At 39.1% G+C, this 24540-nt stretch overlaps 1 protein-coding gene across 1 annotated transcript in view; it reads right to left on the bottom strand.

The window, feature by feature from the left end:
- The window catches only part of LOC145991798 (clarin-2-like), a 137785-nt gene that overhangs the window by 57039 nt on the left and 56206 nt on the right, over nucleotides 1-24540 (bottom strand). Inside the window, exon 2 of the mRNA XM_083127848.1 lies at nucleotides 1555-1743. Coding sequence (XP_082983974.1) covers nucleotides 1555-1743 — 189 coding nt within the window. The remainder of the gene's footprint in view (nucleotides 1-1554; nucleotides 1744-24540) is intronic.

Here is a 24540-nt window from a genome sequence, read left to right on the forward strand (position 1 = left end):
ACAGACGCGCGGAATTATTATGTATTTATTCCTTACCGGATTCACAACAATATTGCAAGTGACGTAAACAAGTGCTGTGCAAATTTTGAGGCTTTTTGAGTTCCGATATCTTTTCTGTCGTTGACGATCGTCTTTTCAAAAATCTTATTTTTACAGCACTGATTATTCAACTATCATGTTCAGACACAATTTCTGAGGTTAAGTTGAAATAATCTTGAAATTTAATGTAATAGCAGCATCTTCAGCATCAAATTCCCCATGTATTTAAATGGGAGAACAATTGCCTATCAAAAGTTTGTGGACACAACAGGGCTGCTGCCACCTACAATCGTTTGCTTTGACCAGGCCCATTAATGTAATTCCTTTCGAAGTGTGGCTGCAGTATGACGTAAGTTGCATAAAAGATATCCTGAGCTTTTATCGATACTTCTAGTCAGTAGCTTGCATAAGTAAACGCCACGGCTTTTGAGGGCGTGCATATAGGCCTACACCCCCACCCGCTGTTTAAGCTCAGCTCAGCACCCATAATCTCCAGACGAACAGTAATAATAATAACAACATGAACGTTTAAAAAAGTAAGCCTCAGTGGAGTGGGCAGGATTTTCGTCCGCAGAAAAGACTTATTGGTTTGAATTAACAATATGCGTTTGGTTACATTGGTGACCTTCACCAAATTTGTTAATTTTGACCAAATTATTTGGTAACTGAACAAATGTGAACGATTACTTGTTTATCGCCTATTTAAAAAAAATGTCTGTCTGCCAGAAACTATTTTTTGGTTATTCTAAACAAGGCGATATGTCTTCTTTTTTAGTAATCAGTCCCATATTTTACCATTTTCCTACATTTAATGTTCTTTTTTTTAAAAAAAATACCAGGACAAAGGATGGACTTATGACCCCACCACTCCATTGGGCACGCCACTGGTAGGTTTACATGGCCTATTGTAATAATATCTCCACTTTTATCGCTGGAGATTATTTTCAACTTGTGAACTTCTTCTTTTGATGTAACTCCCGTCCTTTAAGCGTCGTTCAAAACAAATAATCATAAAGCAATCAGGAAATTTGGTGATTTCTCGAGTACATAATATGTTATGTATAAGTCTGAACTTTGTGTATAAAAAGCTACTATGTCATGACAGATAAAGAAACAAACAGATTAATTATCCTGCACATTGCATGCCAAGGAGGCTCATAGGGGACGGATGGAGTTAGGAGTTCAACACATTCACGATTTCGTCCATTCTGAGATTGATTTGAGCAGCACCACGCTCTGTCCGCTGATACCCCACAGGGTTGTCCCCCAGGTGAAGCCCAAAGCCGCCTTATGCAGGGACATGGTTTGAAAAATTGCCACCTCATGCTCTTGAAATCTAGTGACCTTATATCTGGTCAACTAATTCCCGTTCACCATACTCGATTGACTCACCTCTTATGCACTCACCCTGCTATGTTATGTCACTTCGCTTGCACCTAGTCTTATGATCAGGAAGTTAAATCCCGTGCATTTCAGCTTTCCTTATGATAATAAAATAAAAACAAATGTACTTACTGGCAAGCGTGTTCCACAAGTAGAGTCCAGGCACCCCTGTAACAGCTCCAATTGGAGTAGTGGCTGTGTTAATAACGGCGAAAACGGCTGAGCATGCGGCGAAAAGAAGTGCTCCTGCTAGGCACGAGATGGTAGCCACCCACAAACCGAAGATCAGGAACTCTCGATCGGATTGAAGAATCTCCATCACTACAAAAAGAGAGGGAAATAGATTAATAAACATGTAAAGTGAAACTGTGATGTTTTAAGTACCAACGTAATTTTAAAACAATGCACCTCTCTCGCGCACTATATTTGCAGGTCAAGTGGTTCTATCGAGTTTGGACCAGGTAACTTTTGGAAAGTTCTCAGGTTTTTCTGTCCACTTTAGGATCAGATAGGCTAATAGGCACTGGAGCTACAGTTTAAGTTTTATCAGAATTACTGGGCTGTCGATTAGACAGTTCTGCATGCATTATTTTTACCTTTTCTGGGACCTCACTCCTGCCTAACCTACGCACACGTTTATTCTCCGTATGAAAATTACTTCCCGCCAGTTCAATAGATTGTTTTTTCAGGCCAGCCGCATACTGGATCCTACTCGACACGACGCGACGGGCCACTCTTGTCGCAAACCATCTCAGGGAAGCAGTGGCGGCGATTGGGTTCCAAAACCGGGGAGCAAGGTGCCAAAATTGGGGGGGGGGGCAATGACAGTATATTTCCCTTTGTATGTAAGGTTTAGCATAGTGCGGCCGCAAAAGTGGCGAAAAGTGGGGGGCAAATGCCTCCCCTCGCCCCCTAATCGCCTCCACTGCAGGGAAGGTTTTACGTAGTCTGTCATCCAATGCATCGAAGAGCGAACTTGTGTTAGCGCCTCCAGGCCCCAGTCTAAGTATAAAATTAATTTATCCAATTGCCTGCAGAACTCTCCAGTCGATAGCCTTTCCCAGCTTTCAAGAGCTTATATATCGTTCTTATTCAGGAATTTTTAAATTGAACATGAAGGGAGTAGGTTACAAAGTAACCTGATCGATAATTCTAGACAATTTATCCGTCTTTCATCGCCAACAAAGCTTGATTATGAAAGTATCGTTGCATTCCTTTTTAAGCAGACGGTTCTTAGTTAATTTTTTACATATTCATCTGGTGTTACTTTTAGTTCTTATTGCTCACGTAAATCCCCCCCCCCTCTCTCTCTCTCTCTCTCTCTCTTATCTCTTGTGAGAAGGAGAAGTAGGTGAGTAGCATGCAATTATATCGCAACATTCCCAGAAGGAAGGGAAACGCCCCTCGGAGATTAATATGCAGACAGTGAGAGTGTTTGCTCACACCACTAGCCAAGCAAGACCCTATGCAATCGCGTTTGTACATGCTTTGCTGTTTTCCTCTTACACATGCTCGATTTTTCTGAGTTTCAGATTCAGCTAGTTGTTTCATGATTCTGGGTATAATATTTCAGATACAGGCTACAACAGCAAAGATAATAGTAGGTAGACAGAAAGATTTACAACGTGATGTTTAATACCTCTATGCTTTGTGCATATTATACAAATTATCCACACCTATTTTTCGTTCTTTTTTTCTTCAGCATTCTATACTTGATTTATTTATTTTGTTTTAAGGGAATGGAACAGGTGCCAGGCATTTCTGGATGAGACGGTATTCTCTGCTCATTGACGTTTTTGTTTCAACTTGTTATTTCCACATTGCGGAAAACAGTAAACGAACTTGATGCTGGGCAATTTGCCTAGCGTCGGCTGTACATGGTCAACAAATTTAGTAATAATGTCAGCGTACAGCGTAACATTGATGTAATCATTTTCACGGTTTGTAAACATGGTTAGAAAACGTTTGACCTTCATTAGGAAGAATGAAAGAAATATTGCAAGCATGAATAGAAAATATGACAAACGTGTAATCCAGTAACATAAGTTGAATTCTAGCTTTTGCAAATACACTGTGTAAAGATACGAACTAGCACAGGACTAAGTGGGGCAGGTGTTACAATTCGATGTGTTCATATTTCAATTCAAGGTCTTATATATTAAGTTCAGTTATTTGTAGGCTACAGTCAAGAATAGAGGCTGATTGAAGTTCAGACAAGGCAATAAGAATATATGAACTTGAAAATTGAGTCGTATATCAACTCTTGTAATTGGCCCAATCCAAATCTATTTTAACAGTAGACACTTTTCATACCATATAAAAATCTGTGATGCAACGGATAATGACATAGGCAAATGACAATGGAAAACCCCGAGATGGAGACTTTGACAAAGAACGTCCGCTCAACACAATAGTGTATGCCCACTGGAGGGGTTGGTAGGATAACCCCCTCCCCTTTCCTCGTTAGTCCAACTTTCCAAAAAAAGAAAAAGAAAAGGTCGGGTACCGATAAAGATGAAAAGCTAGGTGTGTGCGGGATCCCGAAAACTTAGTGCCAGGATCGGGAAAAAAGTACCCATCCTGATATCGACTTCGATAAATAATTTATCTGGCGTTGCGAGATCCCGAACAGTGTGGAAAAATTTCAAATGATAGTGGTTAAAAGTGGTTATTTTCTTATGTTTTCTGCAACATAAGTGTCTTCTTTGAAATTACAAGTTTTCATTCAAGAAAGGCAAAAAAAATCACTTAAAGGGGAAATAGTGTGTGAAATACCAAAGTGTCGGGAAATTTCGAACATATTCCATTAAGAAAATTTCCCGATGTAGTTGGGAAATGGTGAACTTTTCCCCGTCTCGGCCAAAGAATTTCCGTCCCACACACGTCCCTAGCGGCCTTGTAATAAAGGGGTCCCGTGTTCGATTCCCGATGGAGGCACATGGTTCGGATCCCACTTTAAACTGTAGGTCCAGTCCCGATTAGCTTTACTGTGCATAAAGTGGACTTAAAACTCAATCAATCAAAAATCCCTAACGATATGATATTTATAATAATATTTATAATATTGCTTGCTGCAAAAAGGAATCCAAAACCACTGCTTAGGACATTGCGGTGCACGTCACTGCCTCAACATTTGATTGATTGATTGATTGAGTTGCTTTATTTTACTTCGCTTTTTGTGCCACTTTTCGCTAATTTGCGAAGATGGAAATGGGTGATGACGATGAAATTGATGAATGGACATTAACAAACATCCATGCTCAGGCCGGGATTCGAACGCGTGACCTCTGACGTCGTAGCGCCATGGGGGGGGGGGGGCTCTGCCTCACGTTCCGTATTTTCTTAAAAGCTTTTACTTAAATAATCAGCACTGTTGTTTTACTTATTCTTTTCACAATGTGGTATAGTATTTTTGTATCCCTCAGTGTTTTTTATATTCCCTGAATTCTACAATAGGTTACAAAATAGAACCATAATTGAAGAAAGAGAATTTGGAGTATGCAAATAATAATTTAACACTGTTTAGAATCGCATTGTGCATCAAAACTTGTACCTATCGGTTTTTTCACCATCTGAACATTCTTGTAGCACTCGTGTTATATCACGTTACTGAGATGCCACAAAAAAATAACCGAAATAGGGCATTACAAAACAGGCATGTTGTAAAATTGTACACCACCTTAGGCAGTTAACCTAACTCGTGCTCCATAAACAGCAGCATAGCGGAGCGGACAAACTAAGTGTGCAGTACGAGTATGTATAGTGAAAATCATGTGAACGAATGCAATGAACGTTGGAGCTTGTCTTTGCACCAGATCATGCAATATTCTACTTCTGTTAAGTGCTCAGACACGAAGTTGGTTACTCATGTTTTCTTGGATTTCCCCGATCATGTTACTGCTCACTTCTTATTTTCATTTCTTTCGTCGTTGTTTCTTTCTCGTGCCTTCGTGATTTCGAGATGTTGGATGTTGAACTGTTTCATATTCTGTTCTTGGTTTGTTGAATTTCTGCATTTCTTCCTGTCTTCTGCTAGAGTTTTCGTATATAATTGTACGCCGACCTCCGTGACGGAGTCATTATCACAGCGCGCTAAGACGCTCAGGGTCCCGTGTTCGAATCCAGGCCTGGACTTGGGTGTTCTTTGTGAATGCCCCTTCATCAATGCCATCATATTATCACTCATGATCGTCGCCGCGATTAGCTAAAACTGGCATAAAGGCGACGCTTAATAACAAGAACAAAAACAAATCGTATAATTATAGCGCCGTCGATTCATATTCTTTGTTTATCGCCACGATGAGGGCGAGTGATGATTAGAATGAAATATGATGAAGGGACACTCACCTAGGACACCTATGACCAGATTCAAACCCGGGTACTTCTGTAGCAAGATTGAAAATCTACTACTTAACGCGATCGGCTTGATTTTGGATGGTGACTCCCATAGTACACTAAACTAAAACGTATGTATTTTAAGAGACTGCGACCGTAGAACACTATAGGGAAAAAATGGACGCCTTCTCACGTCCTTTCCGCCTTCTTCGATAAGAGTTTGAGCCCTGGGCACTAGACCGAAGTTTCTCATAAGTCCAGGCCTGGCAACACTGAGTTTTGAAATAAACACCATCTTTCGCAAGGAAATCTCGTTCTTCAAAAAATTAGTTTGAAATACATTACCGAGTCTGCTAATTTATATTCTTGACGATGTGTTAGATGTACAGTACCTTTATCCTGAACATTAGGTGTGTTTGTGTGTGTGTGTGTGTGTGTGTGTGTGTGTGTGTGTGGGGGTGTGTGTGTGGGTGTGTGTGTGTGTGTGTGTGTGTGTGTGTGTGCTCTGTGTTTTTCCTTTTGTTCAATTATCTTGTTTTCATTATTCCTTCATTTCTCAATAAATCTATTGGACAATCGATTTCCACACGCCTCTCCTGCTTCACAAGTACTATATTGCGATTATGGCCTTATCTTTCCACTTCTCCAGTGATCCTCAACATTCCTCGTCTATCCGAAGCTTCCAAATGTTTCCTTTCAGTTTCAACCAATGTCCATAGTGAAAGAGAAAAATCATGTTTGTTGTTAATGGCAATGTGTGTGTGCCCCCTTTCATGAATTTTGGGGTAGGACAGAAATTGCTTCGAGACTTTTGGTGTGAATCTTTGTCTGAAGAAGACCCTGCTAGAGGGTGGAAACGTTGCGTTTATTGTGTGTTATTTTACAATAAATTCTGCCTTTGTCAGCATTTTGAGTGGTTTACTAAACATTGAAACAAGGCTTAAGGCTCGGCTGGACCTTTGGCATGCAAACGGGCGATTTTTTTTCAAATTTTCCTCTCCATTCGAAAAACCTCTTGGATGTTTCAAAATATGAAACATTACATCAGCTTAGAATTCCTTCTAGAGCATTGACGTGAATTTACATGTAGTTTTCTTTCATTGTTGTCTAGATATTATCAATAGTTTATTAGACTTATGTAATCAGAAAACTATTGATAATATCTAGACAACAGTGAAAGAAAACTACACGAAATTTCACGTCAATGCTCTAGAAGGAATTCTAAGCTGATGTAATGTTTCATATTTTGAAATATCCAAGAGGTTTTTCGAATGGAGAGGAACATTTGAAAAAAATTCGCCCGTTTGCATGCCAAAGGTCCAGCCGAGCCTTAAGAGTGTTGCTTGCTCCTACCTTTGGTGCAAGTGGTTCCGGGTTCGATCGTCGCTTGAATCTCCAAAATTTCGGTGCTTGCCCAGTATCATGATGACAACTGGGGAATTACTTGAAATGAAGAAGTAGCAAGTTCCAGTCTGGAAAGTTATGCGCCTTTCGACAGGCTTTGACCCTCAAAGGGCTGTTAGGGCAAGGAGTGTACTTGAGAGCCTTTCCCGCCTCAAAGTCGAGGTCTGTGCCTGTTGTAGACATAAAATATTCCCCCTCCAAACATTTTACGATTATACTACCCTCAATTGAAGAGAAAACTGAAAAATCCCAGGCGCAGCACCATCACAGAAACACAAGATGAGAGAAATTGTAGTTTGCGTGTGAATATCAGGTAGGTACGGAAAATTTCACATGGCTTTGTACATCGGAGCCAAGCGCCGAAGGATTTTAAAGATCACGCACAATACGATGTACAAGCAATACGTGCATGTAAATAGAAGAGAAAGTGCTCCCGAAGAACCGTTTCTATGGATCTTGTACGTCGACGCACGCTGTTTTTGTGCGTGTGTGCGCTTATGTTTACAACGGCCATTTCTCCCCAGTATCTGAAATGATGGAAGATGACTTGGAATAAATAAAGGTTAGCTTATTTCTTTCCTCTTTTCTTTCTTCCCACTTTATATTTCTTTCTTCTCTCTCTCTCTTTCTCTATCTCTTTCCCTGTTTCTTTTTCTCCTTTCTCTTTTCATTCTTCCTTTTTCTCACTATGTCCCCATTTCTTTCTTTCTTCATATCTCTCTCTCTCTCTCTCTCTCTCTCTCTCTCTCTCTCTCTCTCTCTTCTTTCCTTTCATCACCTTTCTCTCTTATTTTTCCACTCTCCCTCTTTATTTCCCCTTTATCTCTGTTTCTATTTCACCCTCTTTTTCCTCCCTTCCTCTCTCCATATCTCTCTTTCTTTCCTTATCTTTCATTCTACAGTATTTCTCTCTCATTTTTATTTATGACATCCACTATACCTCTGAGAGGCGTTTGCACATGTGCATTGCAAATGATAATGCATCCACAGCGCACGTAATAAAAACATAAGTGAATCACTATTAGTATGTTTTGTTAGCATATCAATATGTTGCCAATTCCATATATCTCTTTACCTGGTTCTAGCTCTACTATACATAATTTTGAATATTTATCGTGTGTACTATTTGGGTGGGTTTTGACCCCTTTCGTCCGCCCGGTAGTGACGCCCCTGTTGGTTCGTTGTAAAACTCACAAATAATAGGTTCTTCTTCCTACAATGTCCAACATATTTTTTCTTTTCTTTTGTTCCAGGTAAAGTCCAAGGTGGACCAGTGGCACTCGGGGCTAACCAAGCTAGGCATTTTCAACAAGGTAAGCTATGACACAACTGCCTCAAAAGTGATGAAAACTTGTACATTTTTTTAGTGTGTCTTTGCATAAACGGTCTTATTTATGCAAAATGTATTTATATACAACAATTTTGGCTTGACTTTGGTAATTAGCTGTTACTCCGATGCTTATATTGAATTGAATGTGGTGTTTAGAAACATTGATTAAGAAACAAACAAATGAGCTATCAGTAACGTTGATTTTGATAACAACATTCCCATTGATTTATTTTGATTTATTTTTATGTAGAATTAAATAATAATATATGCTTTTAAGTATTCAGAGTTACATATTACACACATCAATTCAGACGCAACAAAAATAATATTTTAGGTACATTTGTTAAAAACAGCATCCAATGTTTTTCTTTAAAACAATACAAATTTATGTATGTTCCTGGACATCTACTTTTTTTCAAAAAAGTTTGACACGTCAATAAACAACTATCACTTTGTAAATGTAAATTAGGTTCTAATGATAATTATTGATGAATTATGAAAATGAACTGCGATAGTGCATATATTCTCAGAGCTGAAGAAATTTACTCCCTCTGGGTTGGGAATTATTTTTAAAATGAAGAGCCTGAGAGAAAGTAAAACTAGGTTACTTTTGTTTTACTTATTTACATTGTAGAATGGTGTTTGTACCACATTCATTTGTACTCATTTACATAACGAGCTTCTTAAGTGCAAAATTTCGACCCTCTCACTTTACGTCAACAACTTTTTTACTTTAAAGAATCGTGACACGAAATCCCATTCCCAGTCTTATGAGTACATCCTTTTGTTTGTTTGTTTGGCTTTGTAGCCGTGAAAGGTTGCACAAAGGGCAAACAAGCAGCATGATGTATATCAGTGAAATGTGTTTTTGTCTATGTAGGTTATTTCAGGCGGGTTAAGCGAAAAAAGTTGCATTAAGCCCTGGTTCCAACTCATTCAGTTCAATGCGACTTATGCAGTGTGCGAAGGTTGCTAGTTACGAAACGCCACCTGCTTAGTAGCGTCCGAGTAGGGTCGATTTCGTCACGTTAAACACGATGACAGTAAACAGCCAACTTGCTTGGACGAAAAAAAAAAAAAGTTCTTACCTTGCAAAAAAATAAAAGTGATGTCATAGGCTTATTTGCATGGATATTCTCAACACTCAAGCAAATGTACCTTTAAAACCTCAAATATTAAAATTTTGCCTTTAATTTTAGTGAATCTACTAAGTAAGTCTAAATCTTAACCAATGTCTCTTGCTTCCTGAATTATTGAAGCAGAGTAACTAGAGATGCATCTTATTTGAGAATGACGCCATGCTGGAACAATATAATCAACCAATACCATTCTATATTAATGCAAAAACAGAAATATGGAGAAATGTGTGTGTATATAGTACATAAATTTGAAATAACACTATATTGTGTCACATAATAAATTTCAATTCAAAGGTCTGTAGTACATTGCAATTTTTATATTTTTTATCCTTCTGTTGCAATCTTCTATTGCAATAGTTGCAGCATAATATTAATGTTTACATTTATATCTTCTTTACAAATAAATGCTGTACAGTTTAGTTGTAAGCCTATTAAATACTAAATACGGATAACAATTAAACTAGAACATGTCCAGAGCTTCGTGTTTGCAATGATTGTACGTTACTTATTGGGTGTTTAAGAGCGTATGTGTGCGTGTGTAACGTACGATTCACATTCCCTTTTCCCATCATCTGTGAGTCATAGGCCATGTGAATCGCTAACACATTAATCGTAGAACTACAAAGTGGGGAGGAGATGTGCGAACGGCGAAGACCTATATACACCACAGGCAGGGTAGATGGCGTTGCAGGTTATGGAGCGTGACAGCGTCTGCACGTAACAACTAGCGTTTTGCTTTTAATGGACTCGAGATATGCATCTGCTCCAATGTGCTGCCAAGCAAAAGCCAGCTATAAGCAGTTTTCCCTTTCAAAGCATAGCTTTGCTTCATACTTTCCTCCTGGAACATACGATGACGTCGAAGCTGACTATCTGGAGATTCGAGTCTACGTATTCTACACTATTCAAGCGTGTGTGCTCTGGTCATTACAATGGAGGGGGTAATCGACATTAAAATGTACAAGAAATGTTCGAATACAAAAGACTATCGCTTTCATGTACATCTAAAATCAGAAGTGACGTACAAGAAAATAAGAAAAAATCTTCAGTGTAGTGCAGCGGTTCTGAAACTTTTTTTCTCATTGCACCCTTTAGTCGTTAACTAAACGTCTAATGTTGTACCCCACCCCACCTAGGTTTTCTCCAAATAGTAGGCTTTGGTTTTGTTTTTTTAGCTGCCTGATTGGAGGGGCGTTTTTGTTATGTTGGATTCGTGCATCCGCAATAGAACAAAATGGCATTCAGGCTGTATGTGGAAAGATGGTAAACAAATATACATTAGAATAATACATACGTTCATTATTTTATTAGGTGTTCCTACGTTTACAATCTTTTGTGATTAGATACAAAAATAAAAATCTGAAGCACAGGTATGCTAAGAAGTACATATAAAACTTCAATTTTCATATATTTTTTCCAGAGTATAGAAATAATAGTAGAGAACAACAATAAGTTTACAAACAAACTGTCAAACACAATTTTGGAGTTTTTATTGTAAATCCTCAAAGTTTCTAGTGAGACGGACAGCCTGGCACAGTTTCTTGATGTCTGGCTGTGCACTTCAAACTTTCAAGTGGAGATTCGGCTTCCAAACTTAGTCTATTTCGGTACTAGTTTTTTAGGTAGATCATGGAAGAAAAAACACTCTCCGAGTTGATTGCGTAGTAGTTCATGTACCCCTGGGGGTTCGCGTACCACAGTTTGAGAACCACTGGTGTAGGAGCTAAAGCAACGCTCTTCATGTCATGTCAAACTAGTGGGATTGGTTTATTGGTAATTATTATTATTTATTTATTACAGCAATACAGTGTGATCAGAACAAGCTCTGAAAGAGAAGTGTCACATGTCTTGTCATGTTCGATCCGTCCACCGAAGGTCTCGGGCTAGTGACCTTGCCTATAGGCCTGACTGTTCTTCCCGTCGTAAGTTTCTGCTAATCGTGTAAAATAACAAACATGCAAATGTGACACAAGATAGCAGGCAGCGCCTTTACTACCTGCACATTGTGTCATTAACCTCAACAACCTGAGAAAAGAAACTTCAACACCATAATGTAATTTAGAATGGATCACCCTGTATATTGTGAGACCTTTCCGGAGATGGAGTGGGAGGAGGGCTTCCTCTTTCCACCTACATTCTGGGAGCATGCAAGTCGTGATATTTTTGAATCCTCAGTTCGCAATCATCCACAAACACCCTTTCCTTCATCTTCATTTTTTCCCTTCTCGGACGTTTCGAAATCTTGTGGGTGGGGATGCTCCCATAAAAAGCCGTCGAACCAGTCTCGACTTGTCTCATATTTCAGCCCATTCATGCGGCCACATTCAGTCCGCGTCACAGTTTCTTGCGGTGAAACTCTCTTCCCTGTCGAACTGAACCAAGTGATGTGTTCTTTTTTTATCACCTCGGCATCCTGCGTCCTTCAGCGATTTTGCTTCCTGCTTTATTATGCACTCGGCACGCACAGAAGTACATATCTCGCCCCAGGCTCGCAAGGATGTCCTGGCTTCTTAATATCCGTCAATAAAAGCCTCCTCGGCTGTGAAGAAAGTACGGAAGACAATGCGAGCGTTCCACTTTACCTTGGGAGGTTCAACAATTGCAGACATCCGCTCGAAAAATAGTTGAACTTGGACACATTAGATTTTGCTTGTCAAAAGTAACGATCATTCCAGCTCTTTCTATCTCTCTCTCTTTCTTTTCTTCTTTCTGTCTCCTTCTTTCTCTGTTCCCTCGTTTCTTACTATGTACATTGCACCAGGGGCGATTCCTTCATGTAGGAAGTAAGGAACTTCCTACAGTTCATTTATACTTATTTCCAGTTCTGTACTTTCAAGATTTTAAAGCGCATTATGAAATAATCAGTGCGATGTACGTAGGTTCTAGTGTTGCCCACGGGACGAGACGGGACAGGCTTTTAAAAATTCGAGACGAGACGAGATTGACCATGTGTCATAAGACAAATGAATATTTTCGAGACGAGACAGCATTTCCACGAGACTCCACCAGACGAGACAGGCCAAAGTCTCGTCTCGTGGGCAACACTAGTAGGTTCGCTACTCAACTGTCAAGAGTCCATCTGCTATCACTCGCTCGCTCCACATGGGTCGCGGTTGTTCCTTTCGCGCTTATTCTGGTGTTCAATTTTGGTTTCGCGCTTAATCCGTTTCGTGGTTTTTCCTTTTGCGGTTATTCCGGTGTTCAATTTTGGTTTCCCGATTAATCCGTTTCGCGGTTGTTTCTTTCGCGCTTATTCCTGTTTTTAATTTTGGTTTCACGCTTAATCCGTTTCACGGTTGTTCCTTTCGCGCTTATTCCGGTCTTGAATTTTGGTTTCGCGATTAATCCGTTTCGCGATTGTTCCTTTCGCTTTTATTCCATTTCGCGCTTATTCCATCGCGTATATTCCGTTCGCGCTTATTCCGTTTCGCGGTTAAACTTCTCGCGTTTATTCCGTTCGCGTTTAATCTTGTGTTACGTTTCGCGATTGTGCTCTTTCGCGCTTAGTCCGTTTCGCGGTTATTCACTTTCGCGGTTATTCCACCGCCCCCTCCAGATCTGCTGCCGAAAGACGAACCTTTCTGTCTTTGCCTGCCGCTGAGGAAGGTTTTTGATCATACTACAACCAGATGGCTGAGGGGCAGTGCAAGTGAGGGAGGGGGTTGCCCAGTTTTACGAGACCGCGAGATAGCTCCAGTGGTACTCTCAATCAGTGATGGCAGCCCGAGCATAATATTTCTAAACCCAGCAAAATTTGAACTTCGTTGACACCTAGCACTCTGTGTTTGGCATGATGGGAAAACATCGTCTCAAAAACGGGAAACAGAGAAATTAAATTCTAAAGACGATATTTTGAGAAAATATACATTTTTTAAAAATAATCTCCAGATCTTCATTGTACTTGTTTCAACCTGAAGGAAGTATGCGACCAAGGGACAAGCTTTTACAGGCCCTGGTCTATCCTTTTGTTTTCATCTTTTTCCTTATTCTCCCCAATTTAACAAGCGAGGAACATTTTATAAAAGGAAATCGGTAGAAAGTTAGGGGACACAAATAAAACAAATGAACGCCGTTACCAGTTGTGGAATATTCTTCAACTTTTTTCACGCACTTTACTGAACCCATTTTATTGAATGGTCGAAATTCCTAATGTAGCTTAACTATAATAAATAATCAAGAACGCAGTTCACAACTCCAAAATAGCTTAAAACTACTACAGTCATCAGAAAATTATAATAATAATTGTATATTAATAATAATCCCTATCATAATTTTATCGCATTTAGTGTAATTTAAGATTTGAAACAACACTTTTTCTTATCAGGAGGTTCCTATTGGCAAAGCTCTTCTCAGTCCACACACAACTGGTGGGGGGGGGCTGCATCTAACATTATAAATGCAATGGCTAGTACAAGGTACTAGCGATACGTGTGATTGTAAAATTGAAAGCATGTTCGAAAACGTTCCTCGGTCTGCTTACCATAACTTCCTACACCCAAGAAAATCCACGAGTCGCCACTGCATTGCCCTTGATTCTCTCTCCCGTTCTTCCGATCTTTTCCTACGATTTAGTTGAGTTTGCTTTCATTGATCAAAGTACTACCGTTTACGTGTATGTGATGTGAACATAGGCACACACAAGGTGTCTGAATACATCAGCAAAGTAAAACTAACAAATGTTCGTGACACACATGAACGTCGGAGAGAGGGTCGAACCGCTTGGTTGACCCCTTGGAAATTAGTATTATTAATCTAAGTTACAAGAAAGGAATAAACTTATGTTTATAGTCAATAACAGAAATAAAGTTCGGTCAATTAACATTCGAACAGAATATCCAAAACAAAGAAATGAGTTATCTCAAACAAAACGAGTGCAAAATATGTGCCCCTTTCGCAACACACCCAAATGTGATCCTCCCTTCCACGTACTACTTCCTGGACTCACAGCCAGAAAACCTCTGCGGGGCTAGTGTTGTGTTGTGTCGCCCACATATGTTCATTACTGTCATTTCATCCTCATCTTTGCATTAGCCGAAAGTGGCAGAAAGGCGAAGTACAATAAATGAAATCATTTCATTCGAGCGCAAAATGCAGGAGCCATTGTTTCTTATTCTACCACTCAATCCAAAGAATAAATGGTCACAAACATTTCTGGCGACGTCCATGGCAGCTGTTTGAGAACAATGGCCTGGCAAGTGGCTTTTCAGTAGTTAGCGCATCGAATCAACTTCTTTACTGGCGTCTGCTTTTTCTTATTTACAAGCAGCTCCCCTGTTGTGTCCTCACGATGCTCGGTCGACACTGAAATTTTGGGGCTCCCGGCTGAATCTTAAGCCGTGACCGTTCGCACCGAAGGCGAGAACGCTGAAACCTACAAAAGTAAATGTCAGAGTCAACAGTGAATATGTGCTGCGTGAATGCGTGCATACAGGATATATTTTGTTTTGTGGGCTCGTAGCAACGAAACGAGGCCGTTACGAACAATTCAAGTTTTGTACTTACTCCATTAGACGTCATTTTCCCCTCTCTTTCGTTGATCATGAATATTTTTCTCAAGTAACTTACATTAGCTTTATAGAACCTAATTCCATAGTTCCCCAGTTCATAAGAATGAAAACGAGTATCGGCAATTTCTAAATAAGAATCACGAGAACAGAATAATAACTCCAATATTCAATCAATCTTTTTTCTGTGACATTAGTACAAACTTTACTATTTTTAGAATGAAAAGAAAGGTATATCGTCCTGCAAAAAATGTCTCATAGTTTCTATGTGCACTACCATCTGTTGAGCAGAAATTATTTATGTTGCTAGGTCATTGAGGGAAGCAGGCGAAGGGCTGCTGGCTTTAGAGGTAAAGGCGAAGGTCATCTGCTGAAAATTAACGTTGGGTTTTTACCCTGTCATCGTTAGTTTGAAATTCTGCTAACTCATCACGCAGGGGTCTAAGGTAAGGATATGCCTGGTGGGTAGTGAGTGAGTTGCAACTGTTGTTTATTGGAAGATCGTCTAAAATATGTGTTTTTCCGCCAAAGAAAACTGATAGTTTATGACATCGTTTTGATGCTATAGATCGGTGATACCCTCTGCACGTTGCAATTACCGTGATATATGTCCCGACAAGAGTGCAAGAAAAGCATTACCAATGTTAACATATTCACATTAGATTATGCATTGTCTCTTGAAGCATGGGTTCTAACAACGACTTCTTCAAATAACTTGACTAAAAATGTTGCAAAATGCATTTATTTATTTCCTCCACTATTATTATTATTTTACTTTCCTTATATTTGTCTTTATTTCTCTTTATATTTACCCTTTCATTCAATCTTTCCTGTATTTTATCTGCCCCTTCGCATCCTCGTGGTTTTATTTTCATCCTCCTTTTCAATCATTGTTGTTTCCGTGCTTACTTTTGTCAACTTGTTTCTGTCTCATATCATTCCTCCAGCATTGTAGCATTCACTTGCTGTTCTCTCTTTTTCTCTGTTCGGCGTTGTGTCTTTTTCTTTTCTTCCCTACATCTCCATAATGTATTCATTTCTTTTTCTTTCCATTCATGTTGTGCTTTTAATTCTACCGCCTTCTCACTTTCACTGTCTTTCCTTCTCCATTTTTATGTCTCATTCCTCCACTTGTTTTTTATTTGTTCATTTTCTTTCACAAATTATTTATTTCTTCATTTTCTTCTGTTCCTCTTTCTGTGGGCTATTCTTCATCTAGGATTCTGAAGTGTGATGAAATACATTTTGTATTTGAACAAATAGTTGATGCCGATTAAAACTTTACAATTAGCATTTTGGAAATGCAATTCTGAAGTCAGAGTGAATTAAAATATTAGTTTGTGAGTGGCAATTTTGTTTCTTAATTACTATCTGAAATCTAGCAATAACACAGTAGTATTATCAGCGTCAGCGGCAATAAGGATATATTAAGAGTTTCCTTCAAACAGTTCTAATTATAATCAGGACATCCTGACAATTTTTATTACTGGCCAATCCGGTTTCACCAATAGCAACTATTTCTCATAATCGAGACCACCCTTGGCAATAGAAGTATTAATCATTTGAAAGCTTTCTTATGGTTTATTTTTCCGGAACATGTTTACCACACAGGAAAGCCATACCTGCCCATTAACTATCTTGATTGCTGTGACGTGGGAACGTCTTGGAGAGAAATAAGGCTCCGCTGTGCTGTTGGTCTCCCGAGCAGAATTTCAAATTGAACTCTATAACTTGGTTATGGTTCATGGAGAAAAACAATAATAGGAGGTGCCATCGTTGTAATTTATGTCTGTGTGTTGTTTTTTTCTTTTAATAATTGCTTCTTGAGGTGGGGAAGGGGGGTCGTCACATCCGGTTCTGGCCAAGAAGCAGGTGCAATGAAACGATCCAGTTCCACGGCGTGTTTCCGGTTTCGTAGCCGCGTTCCGACCAGCTTTTCTATTATTCTCTTGTTCCTTGTTTATTAGAAACCGGCCCCGGGTCTCTGTCCGAGTCCACTGTCGCGTTTTATGGCTGCAAGATTCGTTGTTAGGCAAAAGGGGAGGGAGTTATGTTCGACTTCTGGATGAGAAAGAAAGGAAACGTCCAGCCAGAGCTGTCCGGCCTCATGCTCTGATATCCTTCTGCAGGGATTTTCACTTTTCTCACCCAACTGTACCACAAGCCACAGCGTTCAATGTATGACGCCACAAAAAGATGAAATACCAAGAAAACAAAACATAATCTGCTCAAAATGCTATGACTCCGGGGCACGTTATTGTGTCACTGCTTATAAGTTTTGACGTCCGGTTGACATTTTCGCACATTGTCATGTCATACGTCGAAGGTCGGGCTTGTGCTAAAGTGGAGTGTGATAAGTGAAACCTGTGTCGAAACCTTTGTGATATGTTGTCCGACTGTTATTTATGAAAAATATATTTTTACAATAAGCACTTCAAGTTCATAAATCAGGATTACTTAAATAACAGCAAATATTTTTTTCCTGACATTTTATTTATTCAGCTCAGGAAAGGTCAATGCCACTAAAGTTCGTTGTCAAATTTGGATTTCAGAAGTGAAACGTTATAGACGTTGGCGCCTTTGAGTTATTTGATGGGTATTCAGTGTGGTATTTGACAATTTTCCAGTTAGGTTGATGTGGTGATTTCAGTAACTTCTCGCTTAGTATCGATATATCACATATATAAATTGTATATATAGTCTCTCCACCTAGTACCAAAAAATAGCAACCAGATGGGAGATGCAACAACCAGAAGGGGGAATTGTCCATCCTGTTTCCTTCAAATATCACCACTGAACAACAGTATCATACATATACATGATATATATATATATATAATCTTGTTTATTGATGGGATGCGTCACCCCCCCCCCCACGGTTAACGAAATTCAATTTCAAAACTGTCTGTGTGCGGAAGGCAGTGTTGTTCCCAATAGAGCATGGTTTATGACGAGGGTTTTTGCCCCACCTCGAATGAAAAAAGAAATAACATCGGGCATTTAAATACATTGTAAAATACTGCACTGATTACGACAAAAAGAAGACCAAACATCCTCCTTTATGGAATATCTGAATACCCCCATTTGTTTCTTTAGAATCTCTCTTCCTTCTGTGAAAATTATCACGTTCCTATTTCTTTTCTGAAAATAAAAGCTAGTGTGGAGAGCAGCAGCTGCAGTAAGACAAATGTTCTAATCAGGAAGGGAAAATAGAAGTTACGGTTCACCAAGGAGAGAACAGGAAAAACGTTCAAGACTGGAAATGTGAGACCATTGTGATTAAATTTTAAGATATGGCCTGATAAGAACATTCTTCAGCACAAAGTTAGCTTGTTGCTGGTTTACATGTTCCACAGAGTGGTCTCGTATGCTGTTCCGGTGAACAACGGAGTATTCGAAAACCATGATGTTGAACATAACGGAGTTATTGCAGAATTTATTAGCTACACAAGAGCACAAGGTTACGAAGATGCATGAATTCCAAGTGCGGTAATTCGTTAATTAGTGTTCGCAACTTTTCACGGCTGAACTTTACTCATGGCCTCCTGAACACACGTGCAAAAAGGAAAGAAACTGCAAAGCAGAACAGGGTGATCAGAAAAGTACATCTACAATTCAATAATTTTACACGTTTGACAAATATAGTTCCTCATCTTCGTTAAGTTACCGAAATTTGTAAAAATATACAAAACAAATTACCCGAGATTTGATTAATTATTCATAAAATCATGGTTCTATTAATGAATAACGGCAGGAAGTTCGAAGTTGTCCAAATCAATTATGAAACCGGACATTTATAAACTGGGAACGAATCGAAACTTTTACTCATTTTTTGGAGTCAAAACTTTTTAACTTAACTTTTAACTTTATTTGTTTATATTTTTGATGGTGTGTGGATGTGTGAGAGACTGTGTGTAGCTCAATTATATAATTTTTTTCTTGTGTATTAGTTGTAAATGGTTTTTCAATAAAAACCAGCATGTTTTTTTGCTGTGTAATTTTTCTCTCATGGTGTTAGCAACATTGGTTGGCTGTGATTTGCTTAACAAATCTACGCCATTTTAACAACTTGGATTGTTGGAATGGATTGCAACGTTAACTTACGTTTACGACATTTTATAAAAATAGTGAACGTGCGGTTGCTATTAAGTTACAGTTGATGGAGAAGTGAAAACGTTAACTTCGTCATGAAACGGTCGCAAATAAGTATAAAGTAAGGTTGAGTCGATACCAGTGCCGATGTATGGGTATCGGAAAGTATCGGTTACAATTTTCAAGTATCGGTATCGTTGGGAATCGGTCAGAGTATCGGTATCGGCTCAACCCTAATAAAAAGGTTTAATACAATTTTAACATAAACATGTTCTAATGTACGCAAAATATAACATCTACTGCAGTACTATACTGTTGTACACTCCTGTTCGCATAAAGTGGCACATTTTTATAAGGTTGGACAGTTGAAGTATGTGTCACTTGATCTGAACAGGACTGTACAATACATCATGTCGAGATATGTGTTTGATTAAGTTGTTTATAGCACTCAAATAAAAGTTATTGTTGTCGTTGTCTATTATTGTTGTTATGTCTATATCAGAACCAAAATGCTTGTGGCAGTTCCGGTATCTTCAGATTTATTTCTTGCTAAGAATTGATCACTGCTGTTCGGGGCAGTGAACATTTTGGTCACTGAGGAAGCAGTGAAACGTATCAAAACTTTTTGTAAACAAAAAAAAAACGAATGTTCTACTTGATTAGAGAAACATTACCAGAGCAAAGCGTGTTATTCATGCACTGCATTCGAGTTTTCTGCATGATCAGTCTATTGAGTCTTGAGAAGTTTCTATTTACGGACAGAGATAGATGATGAATCGTGTAGCCTAGAGTCACGACCATGAAATTCTAGCGCGAAAATGCAATTTGTTGCAAGAGCGGTTATGGGACTCAATGGCCGACCACCTGTCTCTTTGGTAGCCCTTGACCTTGAATAGGTTGTTGCGTTTTGGAGTTCTACACTCTGTCCCGAAAATCTATGGACCAAGCGAGTGAAAACAAGTCTCTGCGCAGCCCCAGAGGGGAGGGCTTGACCAATGAGCTCGTGGAGAGAAAGTGAGTGCATGGAGGGGGAAATGCGGCTGCAGCTACCAGCGTTTGCAGCAGCACGCACCGCTTTGCTCCGCCCACTCGCCTTCTCCACCGTTATGCGCGGCCTTGCTCCACAGATTCCCGAGACAATGTGTACAGTTTCTAGTTCCATGTTTGACAGAACTATTGAATTCTAGTTAGGTGCACACCTACTTCCATTTGAAACCTCGAATCACATTGCTATTAACCAGCCTTGGAATTTGTTGTTTTGTTTCTTTGACTACAATTGGCTGGTGTTGTTCTTGCAGTATAGATTCTACTACCCCTGCCAGTGGTAGCGTCGTCGTCTTTTAATCAAGGGGTCCCGGGTTCGATACCCGGTGGATGCATATAATGGTTCGGATCCCACTTTAAACTGTAAGTCCAGTACCGATTAGCCTTACTGTGCATAATGGGGACTTAAAACACCAACTCAATCAATCAATCTACTACCTCTTCGATTGTTGCAACCGTCTTTCGTCGAATCTGTACTTACAAGGAAGGTGTTACTTGCGACGATGATCCGTGGTGGACACTAATCGGAGATTCTGGGCTCCAATGCTGCCAACATTTCCTCATGATTAGAATTTAACGAAGGTTAATAAACTGTGGTCACGAGTACTTCATTATCTTGGCTTTTTTCTGCTGAGAATCTTAACGGAAAGATATTTCTTCAAAGACCACACAATGATCATTGTTTTTTTTTTTCTTGTTTCCGGAAACGAATCTGCCTGGAAAATTACAGACTTTGTTGAACAACCCTGAGTCTCAAAAGCAAACACGACAAAGGTTCCATCTGGTAGTACAAAATACAACGTGAATATTATAATTGGGCGTAATATTCGACTGACGGAGAGGTTTTGGTTTCTAACGGGACGTTGTGGGTTGGCTGTCTATGAGTCACTGTTATTAGGTTGTTATCTTCTCCGATTTACTTGATCCTCCAGTCCCGATTAGCCTTTCTGTGCATAAAGTGGACTTAAAACAACAAATCAATCAATCACAGAGGTGTTGGGGTGAGCCTTCTCGAAGATAACCTTCCTTCACGTAGTTCACCCTGAATTACATTTTGCAGACTAGGGAGGCTCTGGCGTCTGGACTCGCAGCCAGTATAGTCCTTTGTAGGGCTGGTGTTATGTCGTCCCTATATGCGTGCCCCTTCATCCATATCATTTTACCATCATTCATCCCCATCTTCGCGATAATAATCAATAAAATAATCGATCAATTAACATAGAGATGTTGCCACTAGGCAGGCAAAGGTGAGGCAGAGGACAAATGAAGAAAGAAAAAGAGGTAGTAAAGAAAGGGGATAGAAGCGAGAGTGAACACGAAGAAGAAAGAGGAAGAAACAAAAAAGAGAAAATGGTGAGACATGGAGAGAATTTGGCAAGAATGACCAGAAAAGTTCGCGATTAGCCAAAAGTGGCGGAAAAAAGAAGTAAAATAAACCAAACGCGTGTGGCGTGTCGCTTCGGTCTGAAAACTCCCTAACGCATGAATATTTTTTTTTAATAAAAGCACAGTCTCTTATAAGTTGAAGAATTCACTTCGTATGATCTCCCATTAGAATTTAATTTAGCATTAGCATTTGATTAGAGATAGTACCGAGAGAGGACTCTGCCTCTTTAGGAATTTTGAGACTAAGGTTCAAATCACAAACTCTGAGACCTTCTGTAAACAAAACCACCTGCATGCAGAAAGCATTGCAAACTCATAGAAGTAAAATAATCCACACGAAAATCCAGCGTTGTTACAGGATTCATTACGTAAGGTAAAACAATGGCCAATTTGTAGTATGGGATACGCTGCCGCAAATGACGTCTCACTTTAAACCCAATGCTCTTTCTTTTTTTACTTATTGCTTCACCTTTATGGTTAACTCTTTGCACCAGTAATCATTTCCCATAAATTTGGCTTCTTTCTTGCATGTGAATTGAATATATTTTACTTGCATTTTTTTAGACAAAATGATATAACATTTGATAAAGATAGGAGTGTATTTGAAATTTGTTTGTAGATGTTATGTAAATTGTATCTTATGTAAATAAAATATATAATGGGCATAAACAGCCATATGCATTGCTGTAAGTCCAATAAATATATTGATGATGATGATCAAAACAAGACAAAAAGTTCGAAAATTTATTGCGGTTGGAAACTTTGACAAGCATCCTAATAACGATTTTTGTTCCGCCAAATATAGTGCACTTCGTAAAATAACTTGGTGACATTGGCAAGGCAAGATAAGTGTGAACATTTTGTAGTAATATGCATTGTAACTTTCAATGAGCTTAGAGATTCGTGTACATAATGATATTTTATAACATTGGTTATTTTCTAAAAATAATCATGTGAACAGCAAGGAAGTAGTGCAACTTAGTAATATTTCCTGACTTATCCTTAGAAAAATAACATGCCGAGTACTATGCGTGCGGGAAGGTCTCCGTGTTCTCCGAGCTTGTTTTCAAAACACCAGCAAGGACAGCCTTTGAAAAGGGGTGAGAAACAGATTCTACTCAATATTTATGTAACGTTCTGTCAGTGGTATCCTGAGAAACCAGTAAATGAAGTGGTTAAGTTCGTATCCCAGTGCAGTGGTGTGTCAGTGTCTGCAGTTTTAAGGGTTATGAAAGAGGGAATGACCGGGAGAGTAACAATGTATGCGGCTGCATATTCGTCTAATGTTTTGAGAGCGGGTTCTCACATTCAGAGGCTCTTATATAAAATGAATAAGTGCGGCGAACTATGAGTGTAACAGCAGATGATTGCGGTCATGAATCAGCTGACGCGGAGTGATACATCGAATCGGTGAGACCGTTTGTTTACAGAAGGTCTCAGAGTTTTTGATTTACACTTTAGACTTGCTTTTATCAGAATGTGTGACACATGAAAATTTCGGCTAAATCAAAGTTACTTTACTCTGCAAAATATTCAAACGTACGAAGGCGGTGCATATTTGATTTATTAAGTTATATCTGTCGTCTAACGTGCAAAACGTTATGTATATTTTGTCTTCAATAAATATTTTATTGATTTTTTAATCTTTCGACACAGAGATGAGACGATCAAGTAGAAGGGTGCGGTTGATCATAGAATTGAGAATGATATAGGCTTCCTCACTCGCAAAACGAGTCTGACTCTCGTTACGTTTCTGTTTCCACATGAGGAAAAGTTAACGTACAAGTTTAGTTCATTGCATCCCACGTATACTAACGTAAAATTATCTGTGCGTGAAGCGCCTTCATGTACTGCAAGAAACATTCACCTCTTCGGCTATTCCGAGTGCAGGCTGTGTCTAATTCCACGATAGTAATTAGATCACCACGGTGGATTAACAAATTTTTTGCAACCGAAAAGCAGTTTAGATATGTTACAACAACTCGTTTGTAATTGAAATTAAAGTTCTGGGCATTTTTTTACCCTTCTTGCAATGTTTAACCAGTTCAGTCGCATATTTATACATAAATGTAAATTTAATCCCATACATCCTGCATGGGTTCAATGCTTTAGGAATGTGAGATATCGACCCTGGTGTATTTTCTTATAAAGAGTATGGTCTTAATATAGCGCTCACTTAGACACTAACGCATTTTACTGTAATTTCTATTAAGGCTTTCTCTACCAAACTGCTGTTGAATCTAGCAGAATTAGGCACGTAAAAAATTTCATGGTAATCAAAGAAGCACATGAATTGGCAACACTGGTTTATTCATTCCAATCTGCTTTGTTGAAAAGAATATCCATTACGTGTACAAAAAATGTAGACCTACCTATTCTTGATATGCACTAAACCTTTTTCATTGCATATGGCTTGGCAGATACTATCAAAATTTGAAACAGAAATTAAGTAGTTATATACGAATGGTAAGTAGGCACTTGTTTCATTCATGCTGAATACATTTTCTTGATTTATATATAGTGACTGATTAAGAGTTGCCAACCTATGTTGCGGAGTGATTCTATACTACGCCAAAGGTCCCATGTTCGAATCTTGGTGATGTATGAATATGGCCCATCGTCTCTTTCATCAGTTCATCATTCATCCTCGTCGTCCCGATCCTATAGAGGTATAAAACGCGGTGGAAGGGAAGGAGTTATTTCATGTGGAAAGAACTATGGGAGACTATTTCGGGAACGAATGGAATATCAATTATGTCTTTCTGTCATTATGATGATCACAGTCTAACTCCTAACAGAATGCAGATCTAACACAAGGTCAATGCACGTGTATAAATTCCAACAGAAGTACAACTGACCTTGAGTTTTGTTGGTGAAAATGCTC

Source organism: Lepisma saccharinum, chromosome 8, assembly GCF_977018435.1.
Source record: "Lepisma saccharinum chromosome 8, izLepSacc3.1, whole genome shotgun sequence".
NCBI classification, from domain to species: Eukaryota; Metazoa; Arthropoda; class Insecta; order Zygentoma; family Lepismatidae; genus Lepisma; species Lepisma saccharinum.